This window comes from Rana temporaria, chromosome 1 (assembly GCF_905171775.1).
Source record: "Rana temporaria chromosome 1, aRanTem1.1, whole genome shotgun sequence".
NCBI classification, from domain to species: domain Eukaryota; kingdom Metazoa; phylum Chordata; class Amphibia; order Anura; family Ranidae; genus Rana; species Rana temporaria.
In genome coordinates this window covers 355306838-355322380 of record NC_053489.1, presented here as the reverse complement: position 1 = coordinate 355322380, position 15543 = coordinate 355306838, and the positions used below count along the sequence as shown (strand labels likewise).

Sequence of the window (15543 nt, the reverse complement as noted above, 5' to 3'; positions counted from 1 at the left end):
CCTTTGTTGATTTGGATGTATGCTTCGGGTTGTTGTCACGCTAAAAGATTAAGTTCCTTCTCATGCTCAGCTGTCTAGCAGAAGCCTGAAGGTTGTGTGCTTATATTCACTGGTATTTAGAACTGAGGAAGTCACATGACCAGTGACGCTACGCGTCGGGAGGAGCCAGTGACGACACTTCCGGTGTCTCGTAGTCGAGGAAGTGCAATGAGGAGGAGAGCTGTCCCATTGCAAACTGATCGTTTGAGGTGTTTTTATCACTGAATAAATGTGAGTGCATATGTTTAAGGAATTTTAATTAAAAGCAAGGAATTTATTCAATCTTGCGCAATGACTATTTTTCATTTGTTTTGAGAAATTGAACCTGGAGAAATTAACTTTATGAGCAGAAGTTTTCTTAATCCTGGAACCAATAGCCGAAATCCTCTTCTGATCTGGTTGATTTTTTTTTTTTTGGAGTTATCACTGAAAGTGCCATTAGACCCAAGGGTGAGGTGAGCAGGCATCACACACTGAGGTGGTGGTGAATATGTTCAGCATGTATATCCTGCAGAGGGTATCACGGATAATGGAGTGATTTTTATTCACGTTTTGTCAGCATCCAAGAACTATTTTTGTGCATGTGGACTTTTGCATATGTTTATTTATATTTGGTCACTATTATATTAACCACTTCCCACCCGGTCAATAGTGAATTGACGTCCGGGAAGTGGTTTCGTTATCCTGACTGGATGTCTATTGACGTCCTGCAGGATAACAGCCGATAACGGCGATCAAGGATGCGGTGTGTCAGTCTGACACACCGCTACACTGATCTCGGTAAAAAGCCTCCAGCGGAGGCTCTTTACCACGTGATCAGCAGTGTCCAATCACGGCTGATCACAATGTAAACAGGAAGAGCCGTTGATCAGCTTTTCCTTAAACACGTCTGACAGAGACGAGTAGAGGAGAGCCGATCGGCGGCTCTCCTGACGGGGGGGGTATGTGCTGATAGTTTATCAGCGCAGCTCCCCCTCAGATCACTGCACAGGACCACCAACATGCCGTCCAGGACCACTAGGGATGGGCATCCACACTGGACCACCAGGTATGCCCCCTAGACCACCAGGGAATGCCAATCTGTGCCAAAGCAGCTGTCAATGCCCAGGCAGCTGCCAACCAGTGCCACTCAAAATCCCTGCCAGTGCCACCAGGAATACCCATCAGTGCTGCATATCAGTGCCCATCAGTGCCATGTATCGATGCCCAGCAGTGCCACCTATCATTGCCGCCTATCAGTGCTAGCAAAAAATAAAAACCCCAGAGGCGATCAAATACCACCAAAAAAAAACTCTACTTGTGGGAACAAAATGATAAAAATTCTGTTTGGGTACAGTGTAGCATGACCACGCAATTGTCATTTAAACAGCGACAGCACAGAAAGTTCAAAATTGGCTTGGGCAGGAAGGGGCATAAGTGCCTGGTATTGAAGTGGTTAAATTATTTACTGGCGGTTACTATTAGCTATACATTTGAGGTTTAGCGCACTATTATTTGGAATATTCCTTTATTTAATATTTTTTTTATATATATATATATATATATATATATATATATATATATATATATATATATATATATATATATATATATATATATATATATATATATATATATATATATATATATATATATATATATATACACACATACACACACACACACACACACACACACACATACATACATATACACATACACACACAATAATTTTTACATGTCTTCACATTTTTAAGTTTAATCCGTATCAGCGCTTTAGTATTTTTTATTGTTTATTGTCTATGGGTGTATTTTTTTTAGGGGTCAGCAGATAACATTTTCCTTAGGACAATGCAAAAATACTCCACACTGCGGTCTGCAGTTTACATTTATTCATAAAATGCATGCAATGCTGTGAACCGACAATGTTCCATGGAGTTATTTCTACTTAAAGTGTGTGTGAGGGGTTAGCTCAGTAGCGGGGTGTGTGACCCCTTGCATGGGTTCACCACACACTGAATTTATACAGACTGGCAGTCGAAGACGGTTGAAAACAAAGTTTCTCGTTTATTTTTCCATCTTGCTGGAAAACAATTGCAAGCATCCAAACAGCATAAACAAAATCAAACATAAAATAAATCCTAGCCACTCTGGGCGTCTACCTTCCACACAGGAACCTATCTATGAAGTCTAACACAGCCTACTGCTGGGTAGACAGTGCTGGTCATACAGCACAAAACAATAGTCTTTTGATTTGGTTTCACACAGAAAAAAATCAATCCTCTCCTCACCTCCACAGAAGACCTTCTGGCACTGCTCTCTTACCCACACAGCCTTAGGAGTGATGCAGCCAATTAGTGGTAATCCTTTGGGCTACTTATAGAGGCCTTAATTGCCTCATTCTGAACAGCTGGAGTCTTTCAACGCCCTTAGACCTTGTCTGGCTATTTCTCGCAGCCGACGCCTAATAATAAATAGTGCATTGTCTAAGCAAGGCAGAAATGTATGTCCCGTTTGTGACAACACCCACAGATTTACCTGACTTCCTGTCACATACCCCCCCCTCTTGTTTCAACCCTAGGGTTGGGACACAGGTTGCCAGGCAGGCATGCACTCGGGACAACCCATCTGCATTCCCCATTTTAGCACCGGGGCGATGCGTTACCAGTTCAAGCTGTCTACCCACGAGGTAGTACCGGAGAGAATCCAAAGCCCATTTCACCCAGGGGATTTGTATTCGTGTCATTATCGCTTGTTTTATTAAATTGATCACAAACAGCAAATTATCATATTCAGTATTCAGGCCTCACTGCTTCACTTTATTGGCTTCATACTGGGCTTTCTTTTTTTGACGGCAAGCTCTGGAAGCCAGCTTGTTTTTCTCCTTACGAGATCGTGGCCTGGCAGTGACAGGAAGCTCCGATACGGGTGTTATGTCACTGATAACTTTATTCAGTTTACGCAGTTCACCACCAATCTGCAGAAGTTTTCTTGGATTTGGAGTCATGTCTTCCACATCTGTCCTGCGAGATTTCTTCAGTGTCCTTTCCGTGATGTAGACCATTCTTCTGGTACATATTACTGGGAAGCGTGTCTTTGTCCCATTCAGACGGTCTCAGCATCCCTTCATGTTGAGAAGGCATTAATTGCTCGCTATATTCCCAGAATTACCTTTGCTTTCTTTTTTTCCCTCGATAACACAGCAGTTATTCCTTTCAAATCTTCAACAGAATCATTTTCATAACCTGGCTCTGAAAAGGTATCACTGATATCATGTTTGTCATCTTCATTGTCTTCTTCTTCTTCCACCTCTCTAGTAAACTCCACCTGTATTGGATAGATCACTGCATCACGAACTACAAATGGCTTTACTTTGAATGCCTTGCTAAGAGCAGCTGCTTGATATACAGCCCCCATAGCTGCTGCTTCATCTGCATTTATGTTCTTTCCCAACTCCTCCTTGCCATCAGACAGTTCCAGCATGTACAAGCCCCGATCTGACTCTGTAGGATTTGTAATGTGCAGCCAAACCTGTTCCATTGTGCTTCCTGATCTAAGTCGATCTGTACTGCTTACTTTCTGATCTTTGTGGTGCCACACAGGATTCATGCTCTCCATGAAATATTTCACATCGCTGTAAATCTTAATTCCGTCAGCTGTGCCTTTACCTTTCAGTGGGGAGGCAGACATTGCACTTATTCTACAAATTTCCTGCATTAGATCTTCAATACCTTCTTTGGTAAGATCCATTTCAGTCGTGTCGTCTCCCCAGCTTTCTTTTACCACAGCTTTCTAAAGTCCTTTATCTTCATTTGTAAACTTTTTCATTACAAGTGTCCCTGACCCAGTTTGATTATCAAATTGTCCGTTAGATAGTGGTTTCTTGTCCACAGACCACTTGAGCGTGGTCTCTATTTTTGTATTTTTAACCTTGCATATCATAATAACGTGGCAGTCTTCTGTGACCTTCCACTGCAACTGCTCCTCAAAATGTGGTCCTTGTTTTTTTTTCCATGCCTTCTTCTTTCGGGACTCATCATAAACTTCATCAAAATCTTCACCAGTAAGGGTAACAATGAGCTGGTTTGATGCTTTTCCATCTACTACTTTTGCAGTATACGTTCCTTTATCTTCTTCACCAAAGTCTTCCTTAATTATTTAAATAAGTCCATTTTCCTTGTCAAATGTTATTTTTCGTTTCAGTGTATTTTGGATGACTTTGTCATTAAGAATCATCTCCAAATTTGCATCAAAGGACAGTTTTTCTACTTGTAACCAGAGGCGCACGTCCCCATTCTCCAGTACTTCCACATTTCAACCTGAGATTTTCTGTATCAGTGGATGTCGTACATCATGGCTTTTGCGCATCAGTTCCTCTAGTTCTTCCTTTGTTAGCATGTGACTAGCAGATACTCCATCTGTATTTAGCACTTCAACAGCATAGGTGCCTACATCTTCCTCAGAAGGGTTTGTTAGAATAAGTTTAGACTTATTTCCATCGGTAGAAATGTCTGTTCTCTCTGAGTCTGTAGCTCCCTTGTAGTCCTTGGACCAGAGGAACTGTGGATTGTCAACTGGCGCCGGGTTTTCAAATGAAAAGTAAATAAATCCTTCCTCGTCTACCCCAACCTCAATTTCATTCGTGCCTTTTTGTCTGGTTGGCTCATCATCCGAATCAATGGCAATGTGATTTTGAGCATCTTCATTTTCAGAGTCACTAGCATTACGATTATTGCTACCATTTTCTACATCGCTGGATCTTCGCTCCCTAGGTTCATTATCTTCTGAATCATCAGAGTCACGCTCATCTTGAACTGGGGTTGCACCACCGTCATCTGAGTCATCCAGACAGTCAGATTGTCCATCGCAAACAGCATTAGTTGGAACACAAGATTTTTACACTGATACTCGTTACTTTTGCACATCTGCAGTTTGCAGTGAACTTCATCACTGCCATCATGGCAGTCCGTGCGACCATCACACCGCCAGAAGGTCGGAACACATTGATCTTCACTAGCACAAGCCCACTGCTCGTTTTCACAAGTGATCTTCTCCAATTTACAGTCCTTTTCATCACTTCCGTCTTTACAATCTTTTGCACCATCACATTTCCATTCCATTAGCAAGCATTCACCAGATGGACATTTAAATTCCCCACTTTGACAGCGGACGTGTTTAGTGACTGTACAGTTTTTTTCATCAGATCCATCAGGACACTGTGGCACCCCATCACAGCGGTATTTCTTCTCAAAACATTTTGTACTACTTTCGCACTGAAAAAAGTCTTCATTTGTACAGTAGATTGTGCAGTCCTCCAACAACAGAAAATTCTCTGCTGGGCTTTGTTGGTATCCCAGTTCTCGGTTCCAAAAAGTCTGTATGTTACTGGCCTGACTCCCAGCCTTGGTCTGCTGTCTCTGAAGCTGTGTCACGATGGCCTCCATTTGCTGCTGGTGTCTCTGTTCCCAGCCTGCCATGCTCTCTCGGTGAGCCTGTTGTTGAGCTGCAAGGCTCTCTTGGTGAGCCTGTTGAGCTGCAAGGCTCCGCTGCCAATCTGCATTCGTCTGCTGTTGATTTGCATTTGCTTGTTGTTGATTTGCATTTGATAAAACCAGCTGTTTCAGTATCTCCTCCATTTTGGGTTTACCTCAACTGCCCGCATTCTCCACCATATGTGAGGGGTTAGCTCGGTAGCAGGGTGTGTGACCCCTTGGATGGGTTCACCACACACTGAATTCATACAGACTGGCAGTCGAAGACGGTTGAAAACAAAGTTTCTCGTTTATTTTTCCATCTTGCTGGAAAACAATTGCAAGCATCCAAACAGCATAAACAAAATCAAACATAAAATAAATCCTAGCCTCTCTGGGCGTCTACCTTCCACACAGGAACCTATATATGAAGTCTAACACAGCCTACTGCTGGGTAGACAGTGCTGGTCATACAGCACAAAACAATAGTCTTTTGATTTGGTTTCACACAGAAAAAAATCAATCCTCTCCTCACCTCCACAGAAGACCTTCTGGCACTGCTCTCCTACCCACACAGCCTTAGGAGTGATGCAGCCAATTAGTGGTAATCATTTGGGCTACTTATAGAGGCCTTAATTGCCTCATTCTGAACAGCTGGAGTCTTTCAACACCCTTAGACCTTGTCTGGCTATTCCTCGCAGCCGACGCCTAATAATGATTAGTGTATTGTCTAAGCAAGGCAGAAATGTATGTCCCGTTTGTGACAACACCCACAGATTTACCTGACTTCCTGTCACATGTGTTACCTCTTTGTTATATTTCTGATATGTGTTGGTAACCTATGTAACATGTGTATCAAAAAGTACCCTGCTCTCTTTTCACTGTTTCTTTGCACTTCTTCACATCTTCAAATGTCCCCTCTGCACAGCTCTTCACTATGAAAATGTATGTACTGCTGTTTTTCTGTCTCCTGCTGACATGCCCCTCTGCACAGTGTGTTTGTGTACACAGGACAGAGACATTATGCCTTGCATTTCTATGTTAAATGGTATGGGTTGTTTTACACGGTTAGAGATCACATAAACTTTAATGCTGCGTACACACGACCATTTTAATGGTCTAGAAAAAAAACATTTTTTTCAACCCGATTCTTGTCAAGCCTGCCTTGCCTACACATGATCGTGAAAAAAAAAAATGCTTGAGCAAAGCGCGGTGACGTACAACGGCACTATAAAGGGGAAGTACCATTCGGGTGGCGCCACCCTTGGGGCTGCTTTTGTGTTTTTTCAGTCTGTTACAGCGTGACGAATGTGCCATCTCCATTACGAACGCTAGTTTTACCAGAACGAGCGCTCCTGTCTCATAACTTGCTTCTGGGAATGCACGGTTTTTCCACGTCGTTAAAGCCTACACACGACCGTTTTTTCACAACGTTAAAAAACAAAAACATGAAAAACGACATGAACGTCATGAAAAATGCTCTGGAGCCCACACACGATCGTTTTTAATGACATAAAAAAAAAATGTAATGTCGTGTGTACGCGGCACACCGCTTCAGACCTGGAAAGTGAACCTGTCAAAAGGCAATGCATTCAATCTTCTGGAAAAAGCATGTGCTAGAAGAAATTTTGAATTGCTCACCACTGTCCCCCAGTACTTACGCTTCCTTGTAATGAAACACGAACCCCCGCAAATCTCTGTAATCAGGTGGCCAGTAAGGGTCCCATCTAATCAACACTTTATCATGGTTGGCTTTTATAGTGTTAAAGCGTAGAACATCATTCTCACCTGTAAAAGAGACAAATGCTATAAGCTTCTGGGTATAGGATTTGTAAACTAAGGCTTAAACAAGGTCATTCAGTGGGTAAATTAGGGTACTTTTATGTCTCTATGCTGCAGACAATACCAAGCGACAAGACAGAGTTTAAATATGTTGGGACCCCTTCACTGATTGTTGGCTTATCTCAACTGCAAAAGGTATTACCTACAGCTTGCTTAAGCCTATTACACATTATTCGTTTTTTTTTCCGTTCAACCCAGGGGATTGAACGAAAAAAAAAAAAAAAGTCAGCTTAGGTCAGAGCCACTGTACTAAAAATCCGACGTAGTTCCAAGATCTTGTGTTCTGACAGCGGGATGACCCCCCCTCCAGAACACTCCCATCAGCGCTTTCTGCCACTGCATGAGAGTGCTGATCGGGAGTCGATCAGCCGCTTCCGGCATGCTCGTCTGACAGAAGCCAGCCAAAAGGCCGGCTTTTGTCAGACAGGCCGACATACACACGTGTCGAATGTCAGATTTTTTCTTTTTAAGCGGCAAATGTCTCCCAGCATTCGGCCCGTGTGCATGTGGCAACATTTACTCCCTCAATAAGTTTTGAAATACCTAAGAAAATGCCTAAAGGTCACACCAAGAGATATTCTATAATGTTAATAACTCTCTACATGGGATATCAATTGGTAAAAACAGAAAAGGAAGAGTTTGTTAGCACACACCTCTGCAAAGACTACGTATGACCCACTTACCAAAGGTAGAACTAAAATGGAGATGAGGTATAGGGAGTTTGCAAGACCTAGAACATCTAAATTTAAATAGGAGAGAAACTCAGTAGGGGTAATTGCACGTATGAAAAAAAATCCTTGATTTCCATGGACTTATGGATGCATACTAGCCCATTATGCTTTTTATTTGCAGGATTTGCATGGAGCAAAAGAGGAAGTAAAACCCACCGGGTTTACTTCCTCTTTAAGCTGGCTATACATGGATCGAAATTCAGCCAGTTTAGCAGGGACTGGCTGAATTTTAATCAATTTATGGGCTAGCTGATTGTACACAATTTGATCCATCAATTGACTTGTGTACAACCAGCCTGTTGGGTTTTTCCCAAATGATCAGTGCCACGGGCATTAATGGATGAGATAAAAATGCCTCAAGGTAGCACTTGATCGCATCCCAATGGATTAGTTCATCCTTCTACCGATCATTTTTACGAAATAAATGCTCTATGTGTTGTGCGATTGGATTATCTGTTGGGAGAAGCTTCAGCCAAAACTCATTTAGGCACCATGGGGCTCTCAAAAGGTTATTTTGGGCTCTAGCCGATAACCACAGCACAAGCAGAGAGTAATCAGAAACCCCCCTCATGCCATACTGTATTTTGGTCACTAAAGGGAGAGCAGAGGTAGATCCCACGCATTAATCTATTCGGGACAGGGAGGTGTGTGTTTTAGAAAAACATGTAAATTGGAGGGTATCAGGATATTTTAGTACCCAAATGTCCACACCCCCCAATTCAGGATAATACAGTGTCCCTGCCTGGAGGGCCCTGAGTTGACAGGGGATGCCTGTCTAGCCTAGAGTGCGGGATGCTATTTAAGTCCCCCATTATGTACAGTGGAACTTCAGGTTTGGCAAGTGTAAAGGCCACCAGCTCACGCAGTATCACCAAGAAGAATGGAGGAGATATACAGGTGCATCTCATAAAATTAGAATATCATCAAAAAGCGATAGTAAAGTGCTGAAAAAAACAACAACAAAAAAAAACCCTGCAAGACAATGGTATAATGTGCTAGTATGCATTGCATACTAGCACATTATGAAATATTTACCTTAACGCGAAGGCCCCACAGCGGCGCCCTGTCAACCCTGAGGGGGCCGACATGTTCCCCCAGAGTTTCTTCCGGGTTCACAGTCTCCGTCGCTGTGAGTGGCTGAAGCCAAGATGATGTCACTCCTGCGTATGACGTCAGCGGATGCATGCAGGGTTAATATCTCCTAAACAGTGCACATTTAGGAGTAATTAATTTTACCTACAGGTAAGCCTTATTATAGGCTTATCTGTAGGTAAAAATCACAAAGCGGGGTATACAAGTGACAAGTTTATATAGATGCGTTACACACAGAGTGATATATTTCAAGCATTTCTTTCTTTTAATTTTGATGATTATGGCTTACAGATAGTGAAACCCCAAAATGTTGTATTCGCAGTAAATTTGATCATTACAGAAGACCAATAAAAAATATATATATATATACAGGGAGTGCAGAATTATTAGGCAAGTTGTATTTTTGAGGATTAATTTTATTATTGAACAACCATGTTCTCAATGAACCCAAAAAACTCATTAATATCAAAGCTGAATATTTTTGGAAGTAGTTTTTAGTTTTTTTTTTAGTTTTAGCTATTTTAGGGGGATATCTGTGTGTGCAGTTGACTATTACTGTGCATAATTATTAGGCAACTTAACAAAAAACAAATATATACCCATTTCAATTATTTATTTTTACCAGTGAAACCAATATAACATCTCAACATTCACAAATATACATTTCTGACATTCAAAAACAAAACAAAAACAAATCAGTGACCAATATAGCCACCTTTCTTTGCAAGGACACTCAAAAGCCTGCCATCCATGGATTCTGTCAGTGTTTTGATCTGTTCACCATCAACATTGCGTGCAGCAGCAACCGCAGCCTCCCAGACACTGTTCAGAGAGGTGTACTGTTTTCCCTCCTTGTAAATCCCACATTTGATGATGGACCACAGGTTCTCAATGGGGTTCAGATCAGGTGAACAAGGAGGCCATGTCATTAGTTTTTCTTCTTTTATACCCTTTCTTGCCAGCCACGCTGTGGAGTACTTGGACGCGTGTGATGGAGCATTGTCCTGCATGAAAATCATGTTTTTCTTAAAGGATGCAGACTTCTTCCTGTACCACTGCTTGAAGAAGGTGTCTTCCAGAAACTGGCAGTAGGACTGGGAGTTGAGCTTGACTCCATCCTCAACCCGAAAAGGCCCCACAAGCTCATCTTTGATGATACCAGCCCAAACCAGTACTCCACCTCCACCTTGCTGGCGTCTGAGTCGGACTGGAGCTCCCTGCCCTTTACCAATCCAGCCACGGGCCCATCCATCTGGCCCATCAAGACTCACTCTCATTTCATCAGTCCATAAAACCTTAGAAAAATCAGTCTTGAGATATTTCTTGGCCCAGTCTTGACGTTTCAGCTTGTGTGTCTTGTTCAGTGGTCGTCGTCTTTCAGCCTTTCTTACCTTGGCAGTGTCTCTGAGTATTGCACACCTTGTACTTTTGGGCACTCCAGTGATGTTGCAGCTCTGAAATATGGCCAAACTGGTAGCAAGTGGCATCTTGGCAGCTGCACGCTTGACTTTTCTCAGTTCATGGGCAGTTATTTTGCGCCTTGGTTTTTCCACAAGCTTCTTGCGACCCTGTTGACTATTTTGAATGAAACGCTTGATTGTTCGATGATCACGCTTCAGAAGCTTTGCAATTTTAAGAGTGCTGCATCCCTCTGCAAGATATCTCACTATTTTTGACTTTTCTGAGCCTGTCAAGTCCTTCTTTTGACCCATTTTGCCAAAGGAAAGGAAGTTCACTAATAATTATGCACACCTGATATATGGTGTTGATGTCATTAGACCACACACCTTCTCATTACAGAGATGCACATCACCTAATATGCTTAATTGGTAGTAGGCTTTCGAGCCTATACAGCTTGGAGTAAGACAACATGCATAAAGAGGATGATGTGGTCAAAATACTCATTTGCCTAATAATTCTGCACTCCCTGTATTGTTAATACAGAAATGTCGGCTTACTGAAAAGTATGTCCATGTGCAGTATAGTATGCACTCAATACTTGAGAATCTGAGGGGTATTGTCAAGAGGAAGAGGAGAGACACCAGACCAAACAATGCAGATGAGCTGAAGGCCTCCATCAAAGCAAGCTGGGCTTCCATAACACCTCAGCAGTGCCACAGGCTGATTGCCTCCATGCCACGCCACGCCACATGGATGCAGTAATTCATGCAAAAGAAGCTCCAACAAATTATTGAGTGCATGCTATACTGTACATGGACATACTTTTCAGTAAACCAACATTTCTATAATAAAAAATACTTTATTGGTCTCATGTATAATTTCTAATTTTCTTAGATGCAGAATTTGGGGTTTTCACTAGCTGTAAGCCATAATCATCAAAATTAAAATAAAGAAACACTTGAAATATAGCACTGTGTGCAATGAATTTATATATTATAGGAGTTTCATTTTTTTAATTGAATTACTGAAATAAATTTACTTTTTGATGATATTCAAATTTTATGAGATGCACCTGTATATAGCATTGCAATTAGTTCCACTTTAAATGTCTAAAAACATATAAACCTAAAACAGAACTAAAGTCCATAAATACTCACTACCTCTTGCATTGCAATTTCAGAGAGTAATCTGGATGCCAGGCTTTTCCCAAGTTTTCTTTTGGGTTCTACATCTTTGGCCAGCTTGATTGGCTGGAACAGGAGGGCATAACTCCCCTCTATGTGCAAGAGAGTGAATTCCTCCCCACACCAGATAGACTAGAATTGTACACTAAGCGATGCATGCCAATTTTTTTATCTGAACAGTTGCTTAAAGCGGTTGTAAACCCGCATTGACATTTTTTATTTATTTTTTTACCTGCAAGGCAAAAGCCATAATGAGCTAGTATGCACCGCATATTAGCTCATTATGAAATACTTGCCTCGGAACGAGGTAGGGAACTAACCTGGTCCACGCCAAGCCGAGCGTGTCTTCCGGGTATCGCCGCTCCAGCGCTGTGATTGGCTGGAGCGGCGATGACGTCACTCCCGCGCATGCGCGCGGGAGATTTCCTTTCCGGCATGGGTCGGCGGGGCCGGCCCTTCAGCCGAGGATCCCCCCTGCGCATGCGCCGCTGCAATCAGCGGCGCATTGCGAGGGGAATATCTCCTAAACCGTACAGGATTAGGAGATATTCTTTATACCTACAGGTAAGCCTTATTATAGGCTTATCTGTAGGCCAAAGTAAAAAAAGTGGGTTTACAACCACATTAAAGTTGAAAAGAAAACTATTGCACTGAAAACTCAGTGGTCACTAATGGCTAGTCTACAAATCTCTATATTTATTACAATAAATAATAATAATAATAATAATAATAAGTACGTATTGTCATATCATAGATTGCTATAGTGATTCACCTGAATATTTTAAGAGATCTTACGGTCAGATGGATAACAGATGGTGGCTGTTCAACACGAAAATTGTTTGTGACTGTCTATCGCAAGATTTACCTAAATGCAGTTATTGCTAACATAACATATACTCACACGATGCCTGGTCCCCATTAGTCTTAGTTGCAATATCATTTTTGTCCTGCCGATCCTTAGCTCCAGTGATGTTGACCATTGCTCGAATTTCTTGTAGACAGAGACGAGGGTTGTAATGAAAGAAGAGTCTTCCTTTAAGAATCGTTAAATTGTGCTTCTGCCAGTCCCAAAGCTGTCTCAGATTGGTATTGTCTAGTGCATAGAAGGCATATTCACTGCATTCCAAAAAAAAATGAATAGTCAATATTTAGTTAGATCACAATGTTTACAATGCATGTTTATCTAAACACCAAACTGTACATATGATAAGCTACACAACATATAGCATTGTATCTTCTTTTTACAATTGTTTACATCACAGTATTTACTCAAGTTACTTTACAAATAACTGAAAAGGGCAGGTTGAAGCATTCCCCATAGCAATGAGGGGTTTTAATTTTCTAACATACAGTATCTGACAAAAGCGAGTACACCCCTCACATTTTTGTGAATATTTTATTATATCTTTTCATGTGACAACACTGAAGAAATTACACTTTGCTACACTGTAAAGTAGTGAGTGTACAGCTTGTATAACAGTGTAAATGTGCTGTCCCCTCAAAATAAAACACACAGCCATTAATGTCTAAACCCCTGGCAACAAAAGTGAGTACAACCCTAAGTGAAAATGTCCAAATTGGGCCCAACTAGCCATTTTCCCTCCCCAATGTTATGTGACTCATTAGTATTACAAGGGGGGTTATTTACGAAAAGCAAATCTACTTTGCGCTACAAGTGCAAACTGCACTTGAAATTGCACTAAAAGCGCACTTGGAAGTGCAGTCGCTGTAAATCTGAGGGGTAGATCTGAAATTAGGGGAAGCTCTGCTGATTTTATTATCCAATCATGTGGAAGTGTCATGGTCTGGGGCTGCACGAGTGCTGCTAGCACCATGAATGCCAACGTGTACTGTGACAAACTGAAGCATATCATGATCCCCTCCCTTTGGGGACTGGGCCGCAGGACAGTATACTAATAGGATAACGACCCCAAACACACCTCCAAGAGGACCACAACCTTGCTAAAGAAGCTGAGGGTAAAGGTGATGGGCTGGTGATGGACCTAAACCCTATTGAGCATCTGTGGGGCATCCTCAACAGAAGGTGGAGCAGAGCAAGGTCTCCAACATCCACCAGCTCTGTGATGTCATCATGGAGGAGTGAAAGAGGACTCCAGTGGCAACATGTGAAGCTCTAGTGAACTCCATGCCCAAAAGGGTTAAGGCAGTACTGGAAAATAATGGTGGCCACACAAAATATTGACAGGTTGGGCCCGATTTGGACATTTCACAGGGGTGTACTCACTTTTGTTGCCAGCGGTTTAGACATTATTGGAGTGTTGAGTTATTTTGAAGGAACAGCAAATTTACACTGTTATACAAGTTTTACACTCAGTAATTTATATTGTAGCAAAGTGTCATTTCTTCAGTGTTGTCACATGAAAAGATATGATAAAATATTTACAGAAATGTGAGGGGTGTACTCACTTTTGTGAGATACTGTACCTGATTTACAACCTCTGAATAATTCAACGTGTTGCTGGGTCCTATTAAAGCTACATTCACATGTTTTACCACTCTTTACCACAAATGTATTCCCATTCATTCATTTACCACAAAGAATTTGTACAGTTTAAAAAAAAAAAAAAAAAGGAGAAAAAAAGCAAACAATATTTTGGTGCAGTGTGATGCAAAACGAGTGGCTACCTTAATGAAAGGTCTCCCAAACACACAAAAATGTGTGTGTTAATGCACACACAAGTGTTATTTAGCGTGAAACATCTTCAAAAGAAAGTGAGAAAAATTTAATCATGTACCTCATTTAGGGAGACTCACCCGCTTTCCAGTGTATCACCTTTTATTACACGTAGCTTACGGAAGAATGACAAGGATACCAAAGCATAAGATCGTCTAATTTTAAGGTATCCCGTAATCTCTTCTATGCGACCAAGGTTTGCTTCTAGCTCTGTGGCAATGTTATCTGGCAAAAAAAAAAAAAAAAAAAAAAGTAAGAATAAATGCATTGTTTGGAGTAGAGAGTTGTATTGTCAGTTGGAACAAAAAAAATGTTTGAAACACCAACATAATCTCTGTAAACGCCCTTTTCCCTCACTCAAGTGCTTTTATGGATATCTCTGAATATCAGTCATGTTATCAGGTCATATGTCATGAAAATGTTCAAGAGCAGGGGTAGGTTGAGATGTACCTGGACAACATGGAGCCTCAGGGAAAGAGGGAGTAAAAGTTGTCTCGGCAGCGCCCTATCCTTTAAAAAAAGAAATATATATATATATATATATATATATATATATATATATATATATATATATATATATATATATATATATATATATATATATATATATATATATATATATATATATATCCCCACACCATAGTATCCTCTGCCCCCCTTCACATCTCCCCCCCCCCCCCCACAGTAGTGTTCTTTGCCCCTTTGCACCCCCCACAAACACCAACAGTAGTGTCCTCTGCACCTCCATAGAAATTGTACCCTGCCCCCCCCCCCCCGACTAGTGCCCTCTGCCCCCCTTCACATCACCCCCACCCCCCCCCCCCCCCCCCCCACTATAGTGCCATCTGCCCTCCCATCCCCCATAGCAGTGTCCTGTGCCTCCCTCTAAAGCAGTGTCCTCTGTATTTCTTCACACCTCCCACTCCAGTGTAGGGTTCACCCCCTAACACACAGTGCCCTCTGCCCCTCACCCCCCCCCCAAATCAGTGTCCAGTCCCCTTCACATCAAACATACACACAAACACACACACAGCACTGTGTAGGTGGCACTCTTACCTGACATTGTGCGTACTGGACGGAGGGCAGGAGCTGCTGGAGTTACCTTTTCA

The 15543-nt window shown here is 41.8% G+C and overlaps 1 protein-coding gene across 1 annotated transcript in view; it reads right to left on the bottom strand.

Annotated features, from left to right (window-relative positions):
* Nucleotides 1–15543, bottom strand: part of INSR (insulin receptor) — a 251942-nt gene that overhangs the window by 84787 nt on the left and 151612 nt on the right. The window contains exons 5-7 of the mRNA XM_040321264.1: nt 14515–14659; nt 12641–12855; nt 7151–7277 (exon numbers count right to left, since the gene is read on the bottom strand). Of these exons, the coding sequence (XP_040177198.1) occupies nt 7151–7277; nt 12641–12855; nt 14515–14659 (487 nt within the window). The remainder of the gene's footprint in view (nt 1–7150; nt 7278–12640; nt 12856–14514; nt 14660–15543) is intronic.